At 43.3% G+C, this 14,030-nt stretch overlaps 2 protein-coding genes across 2 annotated transcripts in view; one reads left to right on the top strand and one right to left on the bottom strand.

Moving 5' to 3' along the window:
• ST6GALNAC5 (ST6 N-acetylgalactosaminide alpha-2,6-sialyltransferase 5) overlaps positions 1-14,030 on the bottom strand; it is a 176,343-nt gene that overhangs the window by 9,146 nt on the left and 153,167 nt on the right. Inside the window, exons 3-4 of the mRNA XM_025935311.2 lie at positions 12,191-12,600; positions 6,573-6,680 (exon numbers count right to left, since the gene is read on the bottom strand). Coding sequence (XP_025791096.1) covers positions 6,573-6,680; positions 12,191-12,600 — 518 coding nt within the window. The remainder of the gene's footprint in view (positions 1-6,572; positions 6,681-12,190; positions 12,601-14,030) is intronic.
• The window catches only part of PIGK (phosphatidylinositol glycan anchor biosynthesis class K), a 170,823-nt gene that overhangs the window by 153,554 nt on the left and 3,239 nt on the right, over positions 1-14,030 (top strand). The window contains exons 13-14 of the transcript XR_015254809.1: positions 3,150-3,233; positions 6,561-6,712. The gene's annotated coding sequence lies outside the window, so the exon portion shown is untranslated. The remainder of the gene's footprint in view (positions 1-3,149; positions 3,234-6,560; positions 6,713-14,030) is intronic.

The raw sequence follows: 14,030 nt of genomic DNA, 5'->3' as shown, positions 1-14,030 counted from the left end.
TTATTATCGCAAATAATTTACAGTAGAAAATGAGATTAAAAATACTCACCATAACTTAGTTTGGAAGGCAATGATAACAAGATTTTTTTCATTGCAATTTATAGTTCATCCAGAGAGAATGGATTTGGCTTCCTATATGGATATGGCATGACTTAAGGGTCTACTGTCCATATAATAATATATTTTGAGACTGTCTCTGGTGCAGCGTGACATTAATTTTCCCCAGCTTTCAGAATACTGATGAGCCTGGAGTCAGTGATAGAGGCAGGATGGAGACTAATTGCCTGATGCCCGAGCCCCTCTGTGAAGGCCCAGCACCGGCTCTGGCACAGAATGAAAACAGGTGGCCACCACTGACTTCCCAAGACCCTTGAAATCTGAATTTGTCATTTGCTAATTATACTTTTCATTCACCGGGCACTTTCGGTATTGGGATCAATATGAAATCAGTTTCTTAAACACTGCCAAGGAAAGGAAGGTTTTCCTCTGTTTGTTGAATCAATCAATACTGAATGCATACCATGTGCCAGACACAATAACAATGTGGGGAGGCACGACCCCTCCTCTTGAAGAGACTACGGGCAAATAAAGGATATGGACAAATGCATCCGTGAGGTGGGACAGGGGAGGGGTGACAGAGAGCCCAGTGGGGGCCCAGGTAGGGTCTGCCTCAGGAGGTGAGGGAAAGCCTGGAGGAGATCCTGCTGCATGTGAAACAGTGGAGTGGGGCCCTGGACACCTGCATTCAAATCCTAGCTCTGTCACTTACCGGCTCCATGACTGGGCAAGTGTTTTCAGTCTTTAAGCTTCACATGTGAAATCACGATAATAATAATGTTTATCTCATGGGATTATCATAAAGCTTCAATGAAATGGTGGATGTATTCATACTAAGCGCAGGGCAGCACATGGTATGTCCAGGAAAATATCAGTCATTAATATTATTGTAAAGAGCCAGCAGCAATCAGCCAGATTAAGAAGGCGGGGATGGAAATTCCAAACTGAGGGCAAAAGGCCCTCCGTTGTCTGCAGAGCGAGTTCCTTTAGAAGTTTTCAGTATGGCAAGAAGTCTGAGTGAGGCAAGGAGATGAGACTGAAGCAGATGCAGAAGCCAGGTCCTGACAGGCTGTGTGCTAGGCTAAGAATGTGAACTCTGCTCTAAAAGCTTTGGGGAGCTGCTGAGGGGTGTAACTGGCAGAGTCAGACGTGGCTTGTCCAGCCACAGTGGTGTCTGGAGAGGAAAGAGAAAGGCTGGAGTTGGGGAAAGCAGCCAGGGGGCTACTGTAGCACCAAACTAAGGAGGAAAAGTTTGCCTGCTAGTCAGATGACTTTTACCAGTGTTAGATTCTACAAGGTTTTAAGTAATGTGTCCATCATCTGCCATTTATATGTCCATTTATATGTCTATTCCTTCCATTTTGTGGTTTTAAATATGAATGTAGGGTTATCATTCTTCGTGAGGAGTCCATGTGCTTAATAGTTTAGGGGCTACTAGAAGTTTTCTTGCCAATGAATGACTCCTGGAAGTAAATCAGGCCCTTTGGGTGGGAGGGATAGGGAGGCCAGACCTCCAGGAGAGCTGGATGGAAAATGGCAGCTTTAGGCACGTACAGGCGAACTTACGCTCCCTTATCTTGGGAATCAGTCACTCATGGATTGCTTAGTTGTTTGCTCCCCCAGAGTACACTTTATTTCCCTACTCCCTCACACTCTGTCCCCTCCTTCACTCCATGCACATAGTGGCTGACATTCCCTGTGGGTCACTGCCACCTTAGGCTGACAGAAGTGACTGCAGAAGTAGCCCTGTGTTTGGTCTCTCTGTGCCTTGGTTTCCCTGGCAATAAGGGGCAATGATTAGATTCTCCTGAAAAGTGTGTGGCAGTTTGATTTAGATTGGAAAGCGGCATGATTGTATCTTAGACCAGAGGTTGTCAAAGTTCTTATTTGCCACACAACCCTTTGTTATACAAGAGCCCTTATGATAGAAGTGGGTCTGCTCTTGATGGAGTGGGGACAGGTGTGCCCAATATTCTTTCTGTCTTGACTCCTTGCCCCTGGTCTACCTGATAGGGTCGGAGGGATGCAAGGACCCAGAGGTGGATGTTTGAATAAAGCCCTGTGGGTCAGATGCTACTGACAGGCAGACAGTGAGTATTTTCCCCCACAGTCATCTTGCGAACCTCTGTCCCTTTTGACTGAATTGTGTCCAAGTGACAGTCAGGAGACTGAAGGCAGAGACCCTGTCCTTTCCATCTCTGATCATGTCCTCGGTACCCAACACGAGTCAGTTGAGTGAATGGAAGTTTCTGTGATTAATTTTAGCAAATAACTCCTTTTGAGGATGTTAGTTGTGTCTTAAAGGCTAAAAAGGTTAATTTACCAAAAATAAGCAGTTGGCTCTCTTTTTGCTTGCTGAAATCTGACCCCATGTACCTAACTCTTCATTCCAGTGAGAAACTGGGCACTTTAAGGAAGCAATAGAATGACTAGGTACAGGGTGCCTGGGTGGCTCAGTTGATTAAGCGTCCAGCTTCTGCTTAGGTCATGATCTCACAGTTCGTGGGTTCAAGCCCCATGTCAGGCTCTGTGCTCAGAGCCTGGAGCCTGCTTTGGATTCTGTGTCTCCCTCTCTCTGCCACTTCCCCATTTGTGCTTGCTCTCTCTCTCTCTCTCTTTCTCCCTCTGCCCCTCCCCTGCTTGAACTCTTTCAAAAATAAATAAATGTTAAAAACATTTTTGAAAAAAATTAAAAAAAAAAAAGAATGGGTAGGTACACTAGAGCAGCCTCATGTGTTGACATACTGTAGGAGCTGGAGGCCACGTGAAGCCAATTCCCAATGATGTAGAAAAGTGGGATCCAGGGGCGCCTGGGTGGCGCAGTCGGTTAAGCGTCCGACTTCAGCCAGGTCACGATCTCGTGGTCCGTGAGTTCGAGCCCCGCGTCGGGCTCTGGGCTGATGGCTCGGAGCCTGGAGCCTGTTTCCGATTCTGTGTCTCCCTCTCTCTCTGCCCCTCCCCCGTTCATGCTCTGTCTCTCTCTGTCCCAAAAATAAATAAACGTTGAAAAAAAAATAAAAAAAGAAAAAAAGAAAAAAAGAAAAGTGGGATCCAGTTCATACAGGAGGTCATATATGTTTTTCCTTTTCTAGCAACCAGGCTCTCCTCACCAACTGGGCACCATCTGCTAGACCTCTCCTTAAAATGTGCTGCTGGACATCCACGCTTGCAGATTAGTGAGTCCTTTCACCTGGTAAATGTACATGTAAATGTGTGCTTAATAAACACCAGGGGTGTGCCAAACCTTCCTCATCTGTTATCTTGTGGCATTATCATATAAACCCTTAAAGTAAGTATGGCTGTCTTCACCATCTTACAGATACAGAAGCTAAGGCTTCAGGGATAGTCATTAAGTAACTTGCCCAAGATCATTAAGGTCAATAAGGTCAAATAACTTTCTCAAAGTCCCATAGCTTCTGAGGAGCAGAAATGGTTATTTTTTCACCCATGCAAATACCCTTTTACAAGAGCACTAAGGAGAGAGTAGGGGACAGGGCTATTCATTCTCTTGATATTTACGACACATCTGCTATAGGCTAGGAAGGTAAACACATGTGGGACTGTGCACCAGGGCTCAAATAGTGAACCGAATACACAAAAATCTCTGCCTTTGGAGAGTTTATATTCTGGCGGACTCACCAGGTTGAGTTCTGCCACCTCACAGAGCTGTCCCTACCATTTCTGGACCCTGGGATATCTGACCTCCATAAGTCCTAGAGCTCATGACACATGAACCCTGCTTGGCCCATATAGTTCTCAACTTCTTTCAAAACAAAAACAAAAAAGGGAAATGGTTAGATGAGCAGCTGGACTGACTTACAAGTTGCTTTTTCATTCTCTGGTGGTAGATACTGTTTGCAAAAGTGGCTGTGTTGGGTTCATTACATTTTTGTGTGGATACGGCTTACTGTAAGTTTCTAGAAGGCAAGAGCTGTGTTTTATTCTTTGAATCCCCCAAAATTCTTAGTACCTTTTGGGGCAACTCTCAAGGACTTTGGATAACATTAATAATTATTTTATATATCTTACAATATAATATTAATATATTAGTATATTCATATATTAGTATATTCATAATATATTAGTAATATTCATAACCTTAATAGTCTTTCCTGAGCACTGTGTGCTGGGCACTGTGTCAGACATTCTACATCCATGACCTCATTCAACCTTCACCATGACCTGCTTGCTTTTAATACCATTTTCTTATTACCATCTTGCAGATGAGGGAAGCAAGGCTCAAGGTGACCCCGTTTCTAACTGGGTGGTTCAGCTAACATGTCCTGGAAGCAAAGATTAAAGGAATGTGGGAGTCAGTCTGTGCTGCCCCGGCTCTTCCCTGCTTAGCCATTCTAACAGGAATTCTCACTGAGCAGGACACTCCCTGCAGCCCAACCCTCTCTGCCACACGACACCCAGCTTCTCCACTTACTCTGACAGGACACCGTGTACAGGGTACAGGGATTCTCCTGAAGAGTTGTTGGAGATAGCATTTTGTGAAAGCAACTGTAGAACCTTTGGGATGGTGGCTGGGGAACAGAAAGCCAGAGCCGGTGGCAACAGACGGTGCACCAACAGTATCTTGACTCCCTTCCCTTGTTAGCGGCATCCCATAAGCTGTCCCCCTCCTATGATCATGCAGTCATGATGAACTAGCTCTGAGTAAGAGAAATGGCAGGTTAACTTGCCTTTCATTTGTTTTCTATAATAAATGGAATATTTCCTTGAATGCTCTAAGTCATTAACATTTCAATTTATTCATGCTCTTTCTCTCTGGAGTCCTAATGGCAATATTCCATAATTATATCTGCCATACAGCTATCAACTTTGACGGCTCTTTGCATGCCCATAAGCACTGTTCTCACTGCCTTTGTTAGCCTGTTGGGTTGAGGAGGTTGGGCTTTTTTTTTTTTTTTACACTATCTTACCTACTTTTTGCACATGGATTGCTAAACAGGGAAACAAGGCTATGGGTTCAGTAATGAGGAATCGGATGGGGATCCAAGATAACTTGCCATGTATAGGTGCCGGTCCAAGCACTTCATGTGTATTAACTTATTTAATCCACCTACAACCCCATGGCCGACTCTATTAGTATCATCATGTCCACTTCTAATGAGGAGGAAACTGAGACACAGAGAGATTGAACAACCAGCTCAAGCTCACACTCGGTTAGTAAGTAGCCAGGTGGAGCCCTGAACCTTGCCTTCTGACTCCAGAGTGCACACCCTTCCTTGCTACATCAGGCCATCCACGGGGACGAGTGAGTCTGGGCAAATATCAAAGGCCTATTCTGTATAACCTTCTAATCTTTCTCTCATATGTAAACTAGTATTGCTGCTGTGTTGGGTCTTTGGGCTCAAGAGGGTGGGAGAAAAGTTGCAAAGTGAAAAAACAGCATGATTAAGTACTCACATCCTTGCATCCAACGTCCAAATTGCAGATTTTGTGTAAAGGCCCATGGCCTTCGAGAAGGTGTTAGGTTTAAAACACATGAAGATATAAGCAAGTGTGAATTTTAAGGAGCGAGTTTAAAATGCCCTCACCCCAGATTTTGCCATGTGAAGATCAGGTTGCAGGTCACCAGGTATTCCTGGAGAGCAGAATGCTTTCTGAAGGTACCCACATTGCTACTTTAAATTACAGTGAATTTTCAACTGGGCTTCCACAAATCAGGCCCTGAGTATTTCTCAGTGCATCTGTTAGTACACACCAAACTCTGGCTGGGCACGTGGGAACCTAAGGTAGCAACAAAGATGTGTGTATGTTCCCTTTAAAGTGGTACACCGGGGCGCCTGGGTGGCGCAGTCGGTTAAGCGTCCGACTTCAGCCAGGTCACGATCTCGCGGTCCGTGAGTTCGAGCCCTGCGTCAGGCTCTGGGCTGATGGCTCAGAGCCTGGAGCCTGTTTCTGATTCTGTGTCTCCCTCTCTCTCTGCCCCTCCCCCGTTCATGCTCTGTCTCTCTCTGTCCCAAAAATAAATAAACGTTGAAAAAAAAAATTAAAAAAATAAATAAAGTGGTACACCAAAGTAATTCTATCTGTGCTTTTGGCCTTAGAAGCACAAATCAAGGCTACTGATGTGAAGAGGAAAAGAGACTCAGAGCAGTATTTTAATTTTAGAAAACAGGCCTTGCCGTTGAAGAAATTGCCCTCCTTAATTCATTAAAAATTACCACATTCTTTCAAAATGAGAATAAAACTAATATTTCTTAATGCTTGCTCATCATTAATATTATGCCAATTGTTGCATTACTTTTGGTTAATAAATATTCAGAGGATAAAAGAAGCCCACAAGATGGATTAATTCTCTAGCAGTACAAACAAAAACTTTCAATATTTTATATCACATAATTAAATGCTGTTTGTTGTTTCTAGAACCAGAACTTGGGACATGTTAATTAATTGCTTCAAGAAGACAGTTAGACATGTTTCATGGTTGATATTTGGAATCAGATATTTATAAATCCTGCAACAACACTGCTGATGAATTACACTTGCAGAATAAATCCTACCTGCAGAAGTCTGGGGGCACCATGCCATAAACATTGATCCTGTCACAGAGCTCCAGTGCAATTGTCATTGTGAACCAGCCAGTGCTGAGCCAAGTGTTTGAGATCTTCCTGGAAGGAACAACAATTAAGTCTGCAAGCTGGTAAAGTAATCATTATAACCATTACCATCTTAAATCCTTTCTGGAGCAAGGCTGATGATTAACACACCCTCTCTCTGTCTCTATCCATTTGGTAAATAGCTGACGCTTTATCTGATAGAAATCTCTTACCAACAGCATCATACTCCATGGTAGAGTGATAAATGATATTCACGTTCCACCATGGTGGATTATGACACTAAAGGATGCTCAAGCAACTTCTTCATCATCAAAGATGATGATCAGTGTTTCAGTGTTTAAATGCACATGACCACAACTCAATTTCTTGTAAGATGACAATCCCCATGTGTCAACTCTGTCTTTATTAACTACAATACTTGACTAATTGGAAATATTCCTTATTCCCCAAGCAGGCCTAAATAATGAAGAGCTTATTAAATATGTATAAACACATAGATGTATCTGTCTATCTATTGATTGATACCTACTGATCGATCAAGCAATCTTAGGTAAAAGCTTGCCTTCAATTAGACTAATTAACATTGACATCTTGACTGAATGTCTTTCCATAGGAAGAGTATATTCATTTGGGAAGGGGCTAATTACCAGAGGAAAAGGACTGCAGGAATGCTTATGCTTAATTGAGCATTTGCTTTATTTTACCTCAGAACATTCAGATCCCTCTGAAAGGTTTTTCTTAAAAGACCGAACTGACAAAACTTAAGGAATGAATCTTGGTGTTCCTAAATTCATTCATTTGCCCATTCAAACATATGTACTGAGCTCTAGCCACGTGCCAAGCCTAAGGATAACTGTGGAGACATAACATCAAGGTCTAATTTGACCCTGTGAGAATGACTCGGTCTACCATGCTATGCTGCTGTGGATATTAATTTCAATTCTTAGGGGGTTGCTGCTTTTGCTTTTTTTTTTTTTTTTTTTCCAGTGCTTATGGCATGCCTCATTAGCCAGTTTCAAACACCTTATCCCCAAGGTCAGACTGTCTGACTTTGCCCGGCCATAGCACCATATGTGATGTGAATAACAGAGTTGCTGAAAAGCTTTTCTACTTGCGCTGTGTAGCATTCCTCTTTGAGAAGGAAGACATTTGTTAATCAGTTTGCATTATTTCCATTTCACATATGGACCAAAAAAAAAAAAAAAGAGAGGCATATTAAGGAGTCCTTTGTTTTGTCAAATACCTGACAGGAATGGGTGATATAGTCATTCCTGAGTTCATGGCTTCCCCTTTGTGGTTCTTAATCCCTTTGCTCATTTTAGCTTTCCATTCCATTATATCCTGACCCAGGAATAGCCCAGGAAGTACATTTTAAAAGCTCCTAAAGACGGGAATACCATGAGTGTGTATGGCTGTTTTTATCACTGACCAGCTGAATGACCTGAGGCAGCTTACTGCTTATCTCTGAGCCCTGATTTCCCATCTATAGAGCAGGCCTGGGAAGCTCTATCTTCCTGGGCTATTCTGAGGACGAAATGAGAGAACACCATAAAAAGTATTTAGCGTGATGTGTTGATAGATCAAGACACCTTCCTCCTCTCTTGGTTGCTAGATCGGAGCAAATGAAGCAAATAATTCAACCATTACTTTCAGTGTTTGTTTTTGTTTTTGTTTTGTTGTTAGCATCCCTGAAGAAACTGATATCCTTGTAATACTTTGCTATTGGCTCTGGTGTAGGATCCACCATCAGTCATCAGGGCAGTGAGTACAAAACTGTGAAGCCTCCAGCCTAGATAGGAATTAACAATCCTTTTCCTTTGCACCAGTCTTCCAGGACTGAAGGAGGCAGGGCAGAGCAAAGGTAGTCCCTGGGGAAGGGAGAGAGGAAGGAGAAGGAAAAGAAAGTCCCTTGCCTCAAGTGAGATTCACCCTTGTAGCTGTGACAGTGCAACGGTCAGTTTCCTAGACTCACACTGGGTCAGTGAATAACTGGGAGCTTGTGAAGGCCAGGAAGAGACGGAGTCCCTACGTTTTTAGAGTCGTCAGAAACACCAAGAGGGCTCTCCCAGGGGCAGAAACTCCCTGTAATTTTGGCTTTCTTTTGTGGGCTAGAGTAGAGACCATAAGCCACAGCCAGAAATACTAGAAGAGGTGGCTCTACAGAAAAAGGTTTCATGGGGAAAAAAGGGGAGAATACAAAGTGAGGGATGAAAGAAACTAAAGCGAAGAGTTCTTTAAAGTACCACTTAAAATCCCCAGACTTCTTAAATCCTAGCCTTTTGGGATCACGTGTTCTAGAAATGCAACTGCTCTGTGCTGTCTTTCTAAAATGATTTGAACTCTTTTTCCAACAAAGGAATATCTACTGTTTTTACACTTAATCAGCTATAATGAAGGAATATGAAGAGCTGTCATGTGCTTATTAGGGAAAATTATCAGATATTCTTTTATATGATGAAGTAACACACTGAGCTGATAATTCTATAGTGCGCACTAAATTACAATTAAAGGCCTTTCTGCTCCACCAGAATCTCATTTATAATCTCTATGGAAATATTCTTCCTGCAGTTATTTCATTTATGCTTCCTTTATCTAATTACTATAATATTGGTTCTGAATCATATTTTCCTAATGTACCCTTATTCAATTATAAAGTTATTTTCAAGTACAGTTACTTTCTAATATCAAAGAATACCACTTGCCCATCTATGCCATTTGTCATGCTTTTTAATTGCAGATTGTTCCTGAGCCCATTTTTCCCTCCACTTTTAAGTAGGGTGAAACTTCTATAAATCAAAATCTATTGAATTATCCTATTTTTTTTTTCAAAATAATAGCTTGGAATGAATGTCCTGATCATGAGATGTACAAAATTAGATATTCCACATTTTGTGTACCTTTAATATGTCCTACTCTTTTGCTGGGTTTCAAGAAAAGCTTACATGGAAGAAATACTCGTTGATCCCTAATGTTCTGTGTTTTGATTTTTGGAAAAATGTTTCTTCTGAAGGGTTATTTCTGACTTGGTTCTTTTAGCTGGGAGAGGCCAGGTTAACAATATGGACGCATGAGAATATCGAGTCAATACAATATTAGCCTCTTTAAGACAGTTTCCTAAAGGTAAGAGGCACAAAGATTCCAGAAGTGACAATGTAGTTTGGCACCCTGCAAGTCCTTATGTGTGATTCCCCTGAATAGGGATGGATGGACCCTTGTAGATGGATGTTTGCACATGAGAGGCCCAGTAGGTAACTGACATAGATTTGGTTTCCTCTACCAGCTGGGCTCACCAGGGAGACAGACCTACCGAACATAAAGTTTTTATGGCCAGAATTGAATAAACTTAAGTGAATGGGCTATGTCTCAGTGTAAGTTTATTTCCTAAAGACCTAAGTGACCAAAGGGTAGAATGACTGGTCTCCAAGTTATCAACTTAAAATAATCTCTTAAGAAGATCCAGAGCAATGTGTGATTAGCTTCAATAGCTTATACTGCAGCAGTTTTACTGCATCAGTGTCTCAGGAATTCTCAAATTTAACAAACAACCATTAAACTAAAAAGAGGAGAAGTGTTTTCTATTGAAGACTGTTTCTACTTATTTCAAATTTTCCAACAAGCAAAAATGAAACTGTAAATAACTCCTCTCATTCTTATTCCCGTATAAAATGCTCTGTTGGTTAAAGAACTCATTTAAATGAGTGACAGTCTCTCTTATTTGTGGCTTTTAAAGGGCAATAAATAAGTGAACTTCATGAGAGCTTGTGATGATGACCAGGATCCCTTATGTGATCTAACCATGGGGTCTCCTGAGCCTCTAGGGAAGGAGGCCACGGAGCCAGAAGACAGCTCCCCCTCTCCTCTGTCCCCCAGATGCCATGGCTGGACCAGCCCTCAAATGGTCACAAGGCTTCTAGGATTTAAAAAGAAAGGTCTTCCACACAAAGAATTTGGGGCAAAGCTCTGGTCTTTCTCTAAGGCCCTGTTCTCTAATAATGAGCTGCCCAACATAGCTTAACAATGAATTTAGTACTTTATATTCTTCATTTCATTTATCATGTCTCTTTAGTTTTAAGAAATCAACTCAGCAACAGTTTTTGTAAGGGGGGGAGGTAAATTAAATATCTATTAGTTATAAAATTACATATTTAAAACATTTTTAAATGTTTAGTTATTTTTGAAAGAGAGAGAGAGAAGGAGAGGGAGAGAATGAGCTGGGAGGGGCAGAGAGAAAGGGAGACAGGATCTGAAGCAGGATCCAGGCTCCGAGCTGTCAACACAGAGTCCGACGCAGGGCTCGAACCCACGAACCATGAGATCATGACCTGAGCTGAAGTCGGACGCTTAACCGACTGAGCCACCCAGGTGTCCCTAAAATTATATATTTTAAAATTAAGGAAAAAAAGAAACTTAATCACTAGACCAGTCCTATGAGGCCTAGCCACTATGCGCTTTTTGCATGTGAGGTCCCTGCAGAGTTAGATAACTTGTCCAAGGCCACACAACCACTGAAAGATAGAGTCAGAATTCTTGCCTAGAGATCTGTATTTGGACTACACTGCACCACACCTATTGACACCCAGCTGTCCTTTGCTTTTCACCTAGATTTGGCCAGCTCATGGCCCTTTATCTCAGTGTCGTCAAGGACTACTCCCCCCAAAACCCTCCTGACTGCAGCCACAGGGAATATTGTGGAATTACTATCTAATTCCAGAACATTTTCATTACCTCAAAAAACCTCTACATGTGTATATTCATATGTACAAAACTGACATGGATAAGTGTTATTTCATTTAACAATATTTTGTCTTAAAATGGGGGATGAATCTTGATATTGTCTTCTATTCCATTCCATTTCATTCCATCAATTCCATTACATTAAAAAAAAAAAAAAAAAACAACTTACAGTGACTCACTACACTGATTTCATGTCCCATCATTTGAGCTGTAACTAAGAGTAAGGAAAACTTTGCCCTGGACTATGGTAGGTCTCCCTGTCCTGCAGGTCACAGCACCATTTTCTTTACCTTGCATGACACTCGGCATGTGAGCCACTACTTGGTAAATATTTGTCCTCCTGGGAAAGCTTTAGGTTCCTGGAGGGCAGGGCCTAGATTTGTCTTGTTTCGACTATACCCCCAGTGCCTGGTGCAGTGGAGGAGTAGGTAGGTACTCAGTACCTGTCCGTGGACTGAATAAATGCCTCGAAAGGGAAAAATAAACCCATACTCTCCTTTTGGTTAGTGTTCACACAAGTGAAAGGAAATGCAATAAAACATACAATCTTGCACTTATTACCAGTGTAAGCCAGCAGCTCTGTCGCCTGTTCCTCCAAAACAGGGACTTGGCCTTGAACTCTCCACACAGTGTCTCAGTGCTTCACTCACTTTGCCTTACAAAGGCAGCCAGTCCCCAGGACCCTACAGAGGAGCTCTATCAATGGCATGAACAGCGGGGCCCCAACAAAAAGCCTCAGCAAAAGCTTGGCTTCCAGTGAATCAGCCAGCAGCCACACGTCCTCACCCTCCCCTGCGGCCCTCCACTCCCCACCCTGCGCCCTCTACCTGTCCTTGCCAGTCTCCTGCTTGAAGAGCTCATCAAACTGCAGCATCTTGTGGCGCGTGGTCATAAAGGCCTTCAGCCGCGGCAGCACGCGGCTCAGGAGCTGCAGGTTGTTGTAGACCTGGCCCTTGCCGTCGCGCCGCATGTAGCTGCTGGGGCCCCAGAAGATGAACACGGTGCCCTGGCTCACGTTGAGCAGGTCGTGGCGGTTGCGGAGGATCCTCTGGATGCTGGAGTGCGCGATGACCCTCAGGCTGGTGCGGTTGCCCACGTCGCGCCCGTAACCGCGCGTGGGGGCGTCGTTCATGCGGATGACGCACTCGGTCTGGTCTATCTGGGGGCCTTGGCGGCTGTGCAGCAGATGCCCCGAGCTGGTCACCAGGGCACAGTCCCTGCAGTGCATTTTCAGGGGCTGGAAGGCAGAGGGAGAAGGACACCATCAGCAGGCAGCCCTCACTTGGCACCACTAGGTCATTTCACCGCCTCAGAAGGCGGCCAGTCTTCCCTCTCCTCCCTCCCATGCCAGAATATACTTCTTCTGCTATTACCTCATCCACTCTTACATTCTCTCCCAAATTGGTGACAAGGAGCATTTGACAAGATGGAAAGAGGGCTTGCATTGACCTGTCAAACACTGGGCTCTGGGCTTAGCTGGCACCAAATAACCAAATCCCCATAACCCAGCAAGGTTGCTGTCACAGCCATCTTACAGATGGGAATACTTGGGCTTGGAGATGTTAAAAAATTTGCTCAAGGATGCATAACTAGGATGTAATGAAGTCATGCTTTCAAACCCAGGTCTTTCTGAATCCAAAGTGACCCCAAATTGAAATAAAGACTACACTACATTTTGCTATGACATTAGCTCTTAGCTCACATTATTGAAAGCTAAGCGTTTATCAATATTCTTGGATGCTGTACAAATATGATTATCCTAAATAAACATCGCCTGAGAATCACATGGGGGAAACACATGCAAATTGTAATCCCTCAGATGCCATAATTTTGAAATGACAACTAGGATAGTTTCTCCCATTTTAAGGGGAGAGGGAGTGAAATTGAGTTGGTCCATCTTCAAAAGTGTAAAACAAACAAACAAACAAACAAAAAAGCCTCAAGTTCAGAGCCACAGATCTTGGGAGTCCTGGCTGTGTGGTGCCCAAGGACAACGCCAACGGCAATGCTCATTTCAACACCCTGAACCAACGATTTGCTTTCTGAACACCTATGTTCCCACAAATTAAACATTCCCCTGTTTATGTTTAATGAGAACTATCTCTTAGTTGCTGTTTGAACATAATGTAATTAGGACCTGAGGCCAAGGCCAGCAAGTGCACGAGAAAATTACAATCAAGAATGTTCTGAAGGAAAGTAGCATTGTTAGACTTGCCCCAGAGCCTCTGCCCTTCCTCCCAGTTAACTTTGAACAGGACATACTGGCTCCCTGCATAATCTCAGCAAGTTGGATCCAGTTTAGGGCTTATATTTACTATGGGGGGGGGGGGCAGTGTTCCTGAGCCATAGCTCTGCCTTCAAAACCAGATGAGGGCACGTGAGGACAGCAGTCTTCCCTCACTGCATAGTGGCAGAAGGGGGCACCTGGGTGGCTCAGTCAGTTAAGCATAGTGGCAGAGGGCACCGGTTTTGGGGGCTTATAGGATGGATCCAGCCTCGTCTCCACTACCTATTAGCTGTGGGACCTTGGTAAGCTACTGACCTCTGTAAATCTCAGGTTTCTCATCTCCAAATGAGGAAAATTAATGCCCCATTCTACCTTGGGAGAATTGAATACACATAGTATTAGACTGGGCCATTTGAAATTCCCAGTACCTGACCTATAAA

This window comes from Puma concolor, chromosome C1 (genome assembly GCF_028749965.1).
Source record: "Puma concolor isolate L17-30 chromosome C1, mPumCon1.1.hap2, whole genome shotgun sequence".
Classification (NCBI taxonomy): Eukaryota; Metazoa; Chordata; class Mammalia; order Carnivora; family Felidae; genus Puma; species Puma concolor.
The sequence above is the reverse complement of the archived record's forward strand: the minus strand, read 5'-3'. Positions and strand labels throughout refer to the sequence as shown.